Source organism: Gekko japonicus, unplaced genomic scaffold (assembly GCF_001447785.1).
Source record: "Gekko japonicus isolate JY-2015 unplaced genomic scaffold, Gekko_japonicus_V1.1 scaffold1009, whole genome shotgun sequence".
NCBI lineage: Eukaryota > Metazoa > Chordata > Lepidosauria > Squamata > Gekkonidae > Gekko > Gekko japonicus.
Window position 1 is genome coordinate 312,721 of NW_015160867.1, and position 11,430 is coordinate 324,150.

General features: G+C 49.0%; 1 protein-coding gene across 3 annotated transcripts in view; it reads left to right on the forward strand.

Annotated features, from left to right (window-relative positions):
• Nucleotides 1-221: 221 nt before the first annotated feature.
• The window catches only part of ASH1L (ash1 (absent, small, or homeotic)-like (Drosophila)), a 112,511-nt gene continuing 101,302 nt past the window's right edge, over nucleotides 222-11,430 (forward strand). For all 3 annotated transcript variants that reach the window (XM_015422155.1, XM_015422147.1, XM_015422163.1), the window contains exon 1: nucleotides 222-646. In XM_015422155.1, the coding sequence (XP_015277641.1) occupies nucleotides 227-646 (420 nt within the window). In that variant the 5' untranslated portion in view covers nucleotides 222-226. The remainder of the gene's footprint in view (nucleotides 647-11,430) is intronic.

Below are 11,430 nucleotides of genomic sequence, written 5' to 3' on the forward strand. Positions count from 1 at the left end.
AGCCTGTTTTACTTACCGATATTTCATTCCTCCAAAAGGGAGACTTCTGAACCTCCATGGTTTTTTGTCTGCTTTTGAATAGCTATTCTGATTGTGTTCTTTTTTGTGTGTTTCTCCTGCAGTGAGAAGATGCCGGCTCCGAGGTTGTAGGAAGATTTCTCTTCTTTTTTTAACGTGGACCCACACGCCTGCTGTGTTGTTAAATTTTGCGACAGCACGTACTGTGATGGACCCTCAGAATACTGCTATGTTAGGGCTGGGTTCTGGTTCTGAAGGGTTTTCTGGGAAAAGCCCCTCTGCGGTTGCCACGGGCGCAGCAGGAGGCAGAAGAGAGTTGGCCCTCGATGGTAGCGCTAAGGAGGAGGAAGAGAAAAAGAGGAGCTGCGGGGAGAACGACGGCGAGATCGGCAAGGGCGAGAACCTGTCCGACGCCCAGCAGCAGTTTTCCGTGAAGGAAACGAACTTTTCAGAGGGAAATTTAAAACTGAAAATTGGCCTCCAGGCTAAGAGAACTAAAAAACCCCCAAAGAATCTGGAAAATTATGTCTGCCGGCCTGCCATAAAAACCACTATCAAGCAGCCCAGGAGGGTGCAGAAGGCTGGGAAGATGACAGAGGAGAAGAATGACCCAGGACCTGTGAAGCAAGTGAGTGATGCGTGTGATTTGTGCTGGCCACACCCACAGCACACCATTGGGAAGAAAAACAAAAGGGTTCTGGGTGCTAGAAGCGGTTTCTTCCAAAGGTGTCAGTACTTTGGGAATACGGGATCTGATACGTTGGGCAGAATTTGGCATTGGGAGAATCTGACTTGTTAAAAGAGGCTTTTAAAGTTGTGTTCCTAGGAATTGGGGCAGGAGGTGATGGGAAGTTCAGCAAGAGGAATGCAGGAATGCCGTGAGAGACACATGCTGAACATTGGCGACTGGCACGTGGTCACCTAGCTGGCTTTGTGGCTTACTGGGAACTGGGGCTGTGGTGTCTGTGACCCTAGCCCAGTATTATAGCCACTGCCCTACTCTGGCTTCCTGATCGTCGCCACACTGATCTTGTGAAGCCACAGAGGAGTGGTGAGCACATTATGTCTGGGTCAGTGGGATTCTCAGGCAAACAGAGAACTCGCCTTATGTCCTTCCCCAGAATTTAGTGTTACCTGCAGGGATTTCCTTGCAAATGAATCAAGGTGGGACTAGTACTCTAAGAAATTGGAAGGTCAGATTTCTAGACCTTGTGGCTTGAGGAAATGTGTATGTGCTGCCTAGTGCAATATCTGAAGCTGGAAGATTTCTGAGCTAAACTTTGAGGGTGGCATTGGGTAAGAGCTTCAGTCCCTTACACAATCCTTTTTTCTTCAGACCCTGAGTGCCAAAGTCTGTCTATTCTCAGTTCTGTTCTCCCCCCCCCCTCCATTTCTTTGCCCCTCCATAAGCCCATCTTTGAATACCCCAGTCTTGGGAACAGAAAGAATGTAGAACTTTCTCAGTTTGCATAATATGCCCCAGTTGACCTGCTGGTTTGTTGGTTTTTATCTTGCATTCAGCGGATGACTCTCTGCTGAAACCAATCGCAGGCATCAAAATCTAGCCTTAAATGGTAAACTGAAATCCAGCGCAAAATGGTCCTTGGTAAGGGGATTCTCTGCTGAGCTGAATTTGGAAGGATGCTTAGCTCAGTGGAAGGGGAGGGGCTGTGGCTCAGTGGAAGAGCTTCTGCTTGGCACACAGAAGGTCCCAGGTTCAGTCCCTGGCATTTCCAGTAAAGAAAAAAAAAAAAGGACCAGGCAGTAGGGAATGTGAGAGACCTCTGCCTGAGACCCTGGAGAGCTGCTGCCAGTCTGAGTAGTCAATACTGACCTTGATGGACTGATGGTCTGATTCAGTACAAGGCCGCTTCATGTGCACATGTGCCGCTTTCCCTCCCTCTGGCCTCCTTGATGGCAGCTAGAAGGAAGCAATGTGTGCCCAGGCCTCACAGGGGAATAACTGGCCATTCCTTTGCTTGCACGCTTGTAAAAATATTTTCCTTAAACATGCCTAAGAATTTCATTTATGTAATTTCAATTTCTTATTTGTGCACCCCGAGGACTGTATATATAGTTTATCAGCCATCCTTACAATAGCCCTATATCACTAGACCAGCAGTGCTGCTATGCCCATATTGTAGGGTGGGTGTGGGGAGGGGTGCTGAATCTGAGGCTGGTTCTCACAAGGCTCTCCGAAGAACCCACAGCCGAGCTGAGGTTGGAGCGGCGTAGTTCACAAGTCGGTTCCTCAGTCTGACTCACCTGCTTACGGTGGCTCTGCTGGTTCTGTCATCTTTTACATTCAAGCCCGTCCTGAAAGTAATGGTGTGAAATAGTAGTATTCGTAGCCCCATTTGAGAGGGCTGCTCTTGGCTCATTTACATATACATTTGGCGGTGTTCTTCTCAGAGTAGCTTATGGAGTTAGGGGGGGGGAGATAAAACGTTAAGGGAATGACCGCTCCACTGAAGACCAACAACAGTGTTACTTATAGCGCAAACCAGTGTTCTGTTTTAAAAACGAATGTTATATAAAACTTGGGGGAATCCAGGGTTGGCTTCTTTTTTTTCCACAGCTGCTCAGTCCGCCGAGCTCTGCCATGTGTTTACCAGCTTCTTGGAACTTTCTAAGCAATTTCGGTTTAATTGTTTTCCATAAAGTTTGTGGCTCCGGCTCTTTTCCACGTTAGCCAAGCTGTTTGTTGCCAGCAGCAGCTCATTCTTAAGCTCTGCTGCTCTACATAACTCTGCTAAAATTAGCATCATGGTGTATCCTTAGTGGAACCATTGCCTCTTGGCTGTAGGAAGGGGGAGAAAAGGGGGAGGATACTTGGTTTCTCAGCCCTCAAGATTTTGCGGTTTGGTTCCTCTTTGGTGGTTGTTAAGGCGGACTCGAGCTTCAGCATTTGAGAATAACTTTCAGGGTCAGAATATTGTGGCAGAAGTCAAACCCTCGAATTCATCCTTCTCTGTTCCTTCTCCATCTATATTTAGACTGTAAGCTCCTTGCAGCAGTGACCTGTTGCGTTTGCACATCATGCACACTAATCTGTCTGTGTATATATATATATATACAAAATGGCATTCAGTTTGTTTTCATAGAAAAATGCAAATTATGTTAATGAAGACTTATGAGGTGCTCCTTGGCTTCAGATTTGTCCCTTGGGGCTGAAGAGTCCCGCCCTCCCCATGCATCCGTTAGTGGGTTAGGTAGTATGTGTGCTAAGTGCCATCAAGTTGCTTCTGACTTATGGCTACCATCTGAGTTAATGTCCTTCAAAATGTCCAATCGTTCACAGCCTTGCGAACTGAGGGCCCTCGTGGCTTCCTTGACTGAGTCAGTCCGTCTCTTGCTGGGTCTTCCTGCGTTCCTGCTGCCTTTGCTTTTCCTAGTCTTGTTGTCTTTCTCAGCGAGTCTTGTCTTATGGATGTGACCAGGGGTCATTTCGTAGAAAAAGAGCTAGGGGAACTCATTAGCATAACTCGTTAGCATATGCCACACCCCCTGACATCAGGGGCCCGGCCAGCGGGAGTGCGAGGAAGCCCCGCCCAGGCCCTCCCTGGCCCCAGGCAGGCAGGGGTGGGGAGAGGCGGGGAGGAAGCAACTTACCCTCCCTCTTCTCCTGCCTCCTCCTGGCTGAATGAGGGCCGGAAGCGGGGCGGCTGGAAGCAGGGGGCGGGGCTTCGTCATGTGCCCCCCCCCCCGTACCTCACCCGGGGGAACTGCGTTCCCCCGCGTTCCCCCCCGAAATGACCTCTGGATGTGACCAAAGTACAGTATTTATTTATTTAATTTGTACCCTGCTCTCCCTGCAAAGCAGGCTCAGGGCGGCTCACACCGAAGAACACATAAATAACAATTAAAATCCACATAAAACCATTTAAAGCAAATCAGTTATAAACGGATCATAAATCATAAAGTGCTGGTGATGTTTCATTGATTGCTCCGTTTGGTTGTTTCAGGTAGACAGTGCCTTAACGCTTTGCTTGTTAATGCATCATCCTGAAAGGCGCATCTGCGCTAGACATCCAGAAAGGTGCATCTGTACTAAACTGCCAGTCGCGTTATCGGTTTTGGCAAGGGAGAGATTTGTCCCAAGGCGAGAAAGCACAGAAGCTTCACAAATTATGGTTCACCCCGACCCCCAGGCCACAAATGACTAGCGGAGGCAGTAATTGTTGTGGTAATTTTACTTGCTCATTGCACGGCTCAGTGGTAGAGCACATGCTTTGCGCACAGAAGGTCCCAGATCCAGTGGACGGCATCTTTAATTAAGAAGGACCAGGTAGCAGGTGCTGGGAAAAAGGCCCTTCATTGCTTGAGGTCTTTGATAGCTTTCTCTAGCTGCAGAAGCCGGTGTTGAGCTAAGTGGCCCAGTTGTGAGACACTTTGTAACACAAGCTACATGAGTATGGAGTGGCATTAAAGATGTGTTGGAGGGCGGTATAAAACTTTGGGCAGTGACCATTTTTAATTTAAAAGCCAGTTTGGTGTAATGGTTAAAAACGTGGACTCTAATCTGGGAGAACGGGGTTTGATTTCCCACTCCTCCCCATGCAGGTGCTGATGTGCCCTTGGGTCAGTCATAAGTCCTTTCAGAGCTGTTCTCTCAAGGGCAGTTCTCAATAGAGCTCTCAGCCCCACCTACCTCACAGGGTGTCTGTTGTGGGGAGGGGAAGGGAAAGGAGACTGTAAGCCACTCTGAGACTCCTTCGGGTAATGAAGGGCGGGGTATAAATCCAATCTCCTCCTCCTCTTCTTTACACAACAGGGTATATTTTAAGCACTTTGCAGACAGGACAAGCCAAGAGGAAATGGAGGCAGTTGAACAGCCATAAACTGTAGACGAACACAAGCAAACTATCTGGATGCTGAAGTTGCATTTGGAGTTCTACAAAAATGTGTGCGGCTGCGTCTTTAGCATCCAGCATGTTTTATAACCTTTAATTATCGACACAATAGCCATGTATGGTAGATTATTACCCTCAATATAGCACAGAAAGTGTGAGAATAATGCAGTGAGGCAGGGTGAGGCGACCCGCCTCAGGCAGCAGATTTTGGGTGTCGTTAAAGAGCAGTAGATTGTCAGATTGTTCAGTGGTGTTTGTTATTTATCCCTGGGGGCACCTTTCCACCTCCGGCACCAGGCTGGTTTTCGGGGCTGGCCCTGAGGTGGAATTTGCTTTGTAAGCTGGAAGCTGAACACAGAGTCAGTGTGGAGTAATGAGTTGCGCTAATGTTTAATGGAGACACATGCAGGTCCCTTTCTGTTTTTAAGGTGTATCTTCCAAAAGGGCAGGGGGAGGGAACAAGACAGCATTCTGGGGAAGAAAGCCACCTTCTGTCTGACCACCTGATGGGCATGGAGAGAGAGTGGAAGGAAGTGTGTGATAGGTAGTTAACTCCTGCATATTCTCTCCCCCCCCCCAATCATAATTGCACTTGTAATTTTTCCAGTGTTGCATATGATCTTGTGGCTGGTTTTCTGTTAACTTTGGTCAGGTACATGTGAAAATTGTTGAGACTGGGAAATGCCTAATTGTAGGGTTTGAATGGATTGTCTTGAGGTTTCTTCACCTCTAAGCTACAGATTTAGGAAACTTGTTAGTGGAGTAAGTGGGATAAGCCTTCAGTTATCGCAGCTGGAGGCCAGCAGCAATTAAATGCACTTAATGCTGAAATTCTTTCCAGCGAAATTAAGAGCTCTTCAGAGTTGTGAGAGTACCCACACTACGTGGCTCTGCAGCTGACTTTATACTGAGTCACATTGGTGGCGTACCTACCTCCGTATTTTTCCTGCTCTGTCAATGGCTCTCCAGGGTCTCGGGAAGAGAGTGGCCTTTCCAGCACTTGCGGCCTGAGATCTTTCCACTCTAGTTCAAGCGGTTGTGGCTCGGTAGTAGAGCATCTGGTTAGCATGCGTAAGGTCCCAGGTTCAACCTGAGTATCTCCAGATACTGCCAGACTGGCAGTAAGTGATATGAAAGATCCTCTGCCTGAGACCCTGAAGAACCACTGCCAGTCTTTACTTAACAGAGTTTGAGTCCGGGGCACCTTTAAGACCATCAAAGTTTTATTCTGGGTATAATCTTTTGTCTGCATGCCACACTTCTTCAGACCTGAAGGTATCTGAAGAAGCGTGCATGCACATGAAAGCTTATGCCCAAAATAAAACTTTTGTTGGTCTTAAAGGTGCCCCCTGAACTCAAACTTTGTTCTGCTGCTTCAGACCAAAATGACTATCCACCTGAGTCTTTGGTGGATCTAGGGTCTGATTTAGTATAAGACAAATTCATGTGTCCTATTACCTTCAGTCTTTCCAGACCTGGGACCCACCTTTAATTCCCAGGTGCATAATGGGGAGTCAGGTGGCATCACCATCATGTGGTAGGATCAGAAATAGCCTCAGGTATGACTTGTGTGTGTGTATGGGGTCCCCACCCCCCATGTTTCAGGTGCTTGCAGAGAGCACTGAAGGACCAATGGGCAAGGATGGCAGGTGGCTGACCAGGCTGCGCATGGTGGAGTGAAGGGAGAGAAAGCAAAGCACAGCTTTTGTGGGGAAGGAGGTTCCAGCAACTGCCTGTGCCTTCCACCACTGGGTGACCTTGCTTCACCATCCCTTTTGCTTCTTTCAGTTGAGTTCAGAGAGAGAAGGGACAAGCGGCGCCCTTCATCTGTACTATCCACAGGCCCTTCCCAAAAAAATCAGCAGGCAATTTGTTAGGTCCACGGTGGGTTGCAAACTCCCAGAGGGTCATCGCAAGGGTCGGGAGACTGCCGCTTTTGCTGGAGGCCGAAGGGGCTGACCCAGGGGCTTCCTCCACGCCAAACAGCCACTCTTGCACTGAGCTGTGGCCCCTCCCGTGCAGAATAGCCAAGGTTGTTTCAGAGGTTATCTTTCTGGTTTTTTTAAAATCTTGAATCATCAGTCCTCCTTAACTTACGCAGGAAATATTATTGCGCTCTCGGCGAGTCACCTTTTGTTCACCGGGCAGTGGTGTTGGCGCAGAGCATTTTCACCTCTGCCAGCTGCAGCATACCACTAATAATCACGGAGATGTCGATCTGAGGGGAGCCAGGAACCTCTCGTTACTGGACTCTTCTCGGTCAGCCTGCTTTATCTTCTGATTAACTGTCTAGTTAATTTTGGAACTGGTAGCTTCTAGGACTTGATTTTGAGTCTAAGCCAAGCAACCTCTGCCCTGGAAGCCCCGCCGCCCCTAATAGCAGATATATAGTAGTTGTCGTCTGCAGATATTCGCCAGTGACGGAAATGCACTTGAATATATTCAGCAGCAGTTTCTTCTTAGTGTTTCACATTCTGAGACCGAGCCCCATTTCAGGATAAGTCCAGGGAATAGAAACCACAGAAGAGGGACAGGTTAATGGAATTCTCTCCAGAGCATGGCATATGCGATTCCCCTGTGAGGGCTAGAAGCTTGCCTTTTAAAAAGAGAAGAAAAGCAGCAACCCGAGCTTCATAGAATGCCAAAATCTGTCCCAGATCTGATGAGCATGCAGCGATTCCCTGGTTCCGTTGTGTTTTTAATTGCACGTAAGCTGCCTGTTATCTCTACTAGCGCATCTGCCCGAAGTCCTTACAGATTTCTGTCTCCTTTCTCTTTGTTTGTAATCTGCTCAGCCCGCTTAGTAGGTATCATTTTGCTTTCCTGGGAAATCACAGTCCAGGAGCTGCAGCGGCAGAGCAGTTCGTTGTTCGAGGCGCAGATGGGCAAAGGCAGCCACTGGAATATTCCACCTATTTATAGCTGAGCGGGTTCAGACTATTCCGGTCTTAGGGAACGATGCAGAGACACGAAGGTGACAGCAACAAGCTCTGTGCTAACAGCTGTAGTCTGATGCAGTTGAGACAATGAGACAAGATGGAACCTGCTTCTGTTCTCTCTCAGAGCTCCCCCATTTCCCTGAGAAACTGCTGAGCGCAGGTATCCTTCCAATCCTTGTAGCGTCCTTGGCTATGCAGGTGAATGCTGCAGAAGGCTGTTCGCCACGGTCTGGATTGCAGCCTGCCTCTGAAAATTCACAACCAAACGTGGAGACTTCCTTCCCTTTGGCTTTTATGGCTGTTGAGGAAAAGAGTGTGTGTGGGTTGTTGGGGGGGGGGGGCACATTCCCTCCAGAGCCAAATCTCTGTCATTGCACCTAAACAAAGATGGTTTAAGAGCTGCTTGCATGCGTGGACTCCTCTCTATGCATTCCAAAATTGGGCTTGTGGGGAAGGTAGCAATCTGTTCTGGCTTTCATGGAGAGTTAATCCTAGAAGCGCTTTCTGACTGTCGTTCTGGATTCGTAGGCAACCTTGCCATGAGGTGGGGTGAGGCTGCAGGTCCAGGTGCCGGGTGCAGGTATAAACAGCACAGAGGGCGACGGTGAGATCAAAACCGTGTGACCTGTGCCATGGAAAGCTGTCGAAAGTGAACCCCATTTGTTCTCATGCGGCCCGTGCAGGACCATTCCCTGGAGGATTCTGTCCTTTGCCAATTAGTATCTGTTGGGGTAGCCGTGGGTTTTGTGCCTGTGGCCCAGCCCTGTGTGGGTTTCAGACACACCACACTGGTGCCCGTTTTCAGAAACAAAACAAAAATCAGTTTCAGAGGATAGATGTGTTGGGGGGGGGGGATGCAGTAAAACAGATTCGAGTCCTGTAGCACCTTAGAGACCAACAAGAGCTTCCGGGTACAAGCTTTTGAGAGTCAAAGGTCCCCTCATCAGACAGTTTGATGAAGGGACCTTTGTCTCTTGAAAGGTTATGCCCTGAAGCTCTTGTTGATCTCTTAAGGTGCTACTGGATGCCAATCAAACAAAAATCAGTGAGCGCTGACAAAGTTGTTTGCTTATACCCCACTTTTCTCACCATTGGAGACCCAGAGTAGCACACAGCATTATTCTTCCCTCCTCCCATCTCTCCCCGCAACAACAATCACCCTGGGAAGTAGGTTAGGCTGTGGGAGTGTGGCTTGGCCTAAGGCCACCCAGCAAGCATCCATGGCAGGGGGGGGGGTCTCCCCTGGGTTTCCCAGATCCTAATCTAGCAGTCTAACCTCACTCAGTAGAAATATGTTTATGAGCCTGGAGGGCCACAGCTAATTTGCATTTAACTGCCATATGACTACAATGAGGTAGTGTTGGAGGTCAGTAAGATGGGGTAGCCCCTGCTCACAGGGAACGTTGGATGTTTCCATGGTTTTGGCTCCTACTTGGGCATTTTGGTAGGTTTTGGCGCTACTGCTCTGCAGGGACCTCATGGTGAAGGCCACAGACTGTTTCTGCACCCCCCTTTTTTATTCTTGAAACAACTTTGTGAGATATGTGATGATGACTAGCCGAAGATAACCTACTGAGCTTTAGGAAAGTGTGGCGATTTGAACCTGGCTCTTTCTGGTTCGGCCTGAACTCGATAGCCCAGGTTAGCCCAATCTCATCAGGTCTTGGAATCTAAGCAGGGTCGGTCCTGACTAGTATTTGGATGGGAGCCCTCCGAGGAATACCAGGATCGTGTTGCGGAGGCAGGCAGTGGCAAATCACCTCTGAATGTCTCTTGCCTTGAAAGCCCCACTGGATGCCGGATCGCCATAAGTCAGCTGTGACTTGATGGCACTTTCCACCACTACTCTGTGGTTCAAATCTGACACTCAAACTGCTGTGACTCAGTGGCTTCTAAGTAAGTATAAGAAGAATGCTTAGAATGGCATAGCAGCTCAGAGCATTAAAAGCAATTCACACACATTATCACAGTCTATACAACCGTCTTGTTAGGCAGGTCAGTTTTGCTAGAGCAGAAGAAACTTGGCTTGCTTATGGACTCCCTGTGAGTTGGTGGCTGTGCCTGCAGGTTTTATGTCATGGAGATACAAGAACATAAGAACTTCCCTTCTGTATCAGACCTAAGGGCCATCTTGTCCCATCATTCTCTTTCCAGCAGCAACCTGCCAGATGTCTCTGGGCACCTACGAGCAGACTGTGGAGGTGAGGGCCCTCCTGTGGAATTTGCATGCAACACCTGGTATTCAGTAGACTGCCTTTGAATGTGGAGGCTCCATTATAGACAATGATAAGCCTCTCCTTCTGCCCGAATCTAACTTTAAAAAACAAACAAACAACTAAGGAATTGGGGCCCTTTCTTACTGATCGCCACTTTGGGGTCAGGAAGCCATTTTTCTCCAGACCAGTTTGGCTGGAGATCCTGGAGGCTTTTTTTCATCTTCTGGGCGTGGAACAGGGGTCATTGGGAGTGTGTGTGTGGGGGGGGGGGGAGTTATTTGTGAATTTCCTGCATTGTGCAGGGGGTTGGACTAGATGACCCTGGAGGTCCCTTCCAACTCTATGATCCTATGGATTTATGACTATAATTACAGTTACTTTTGGGTGGAGGATGTGGGGGCAGCAGCCAGATGGAAGGAGCCGCAGAGTTTCTGTTTGGGGGGGTGAAGGGCCCATCGAATCAGCAGTTAAGGGCATTCAGGATGGGTGGGGATCATTTTTTTTAATGAATGCACTGGTATCTTGGAGAGCTGTTCTCCCCACCCAACCACAGCAAGAGGAAGTAAACTATTAAATTGCCTGCCCGTGCCCCAGCTTAGCGTCCAGGAGGATGAAATAGAAGCTGGGGGTTGAGAGAACACTGTGCTGAAAAACCTGTCCCGACAAGCTATGGCCAGGGCGATACGTACCCCTTGAGAGAGCGCTGCCCTCGGCTTGTTACATACCTACCCTGGGCAGAACTGCCAACTCTGGCGCGACGCCTTTTTCCCATGTAAGGGAGCCCCGAGAATCCTCAGTGGCTATTTTGGGAATGAGAAAGGGCCCTTGATTTGGACTCTAGCACCATCGACTGGATTGAGGCTGCCTCCTCAGCTGCCTGTCCCATGTGTGCATGCGAGGAAAGCAGAAACCCTGCTCTCCGCGAAACCGTAAGGCTGCAGCGAGAATCTGCGTAGGATTGCAGTTGCCGTGGGGAAGCTGGGCTCTGTGCCAAGTCTCCCTCTCTCTCTCTGTCTTTCTCTCTCTCTGTCTTTCTCTTCCGTGCTACAAAATCCCTCCAGCGCCAGCAGCTTTTAAAGTAAACAACAGAGCGGGATCCAGAGGCATCCGCCCTCTGTCACAGCGAGGCCTAGAGTCACAGACAAACCTGGTTATGGTTCAGGGCGGGTGGATGGGAAGAAAAGTCCAGGCCCTGGAGGGTGTCAGAATCTGCCACGTATCTGGGAACCTGATTTTGTTCTCAAAGTGCCTGCTTGTGAAGAGTCAGTTTGCCGTGGCAGTTAAGTGTTTGAGCCGTGGGACCCATCCTGATCCGCATCCCACCTCAGCCGTGTGAAATCAGTCGCTGCCAAACTGCCGTTGCCTCCGCCGTCCCCTCTGCAAAATGGGGGCGGTCATAGTAAC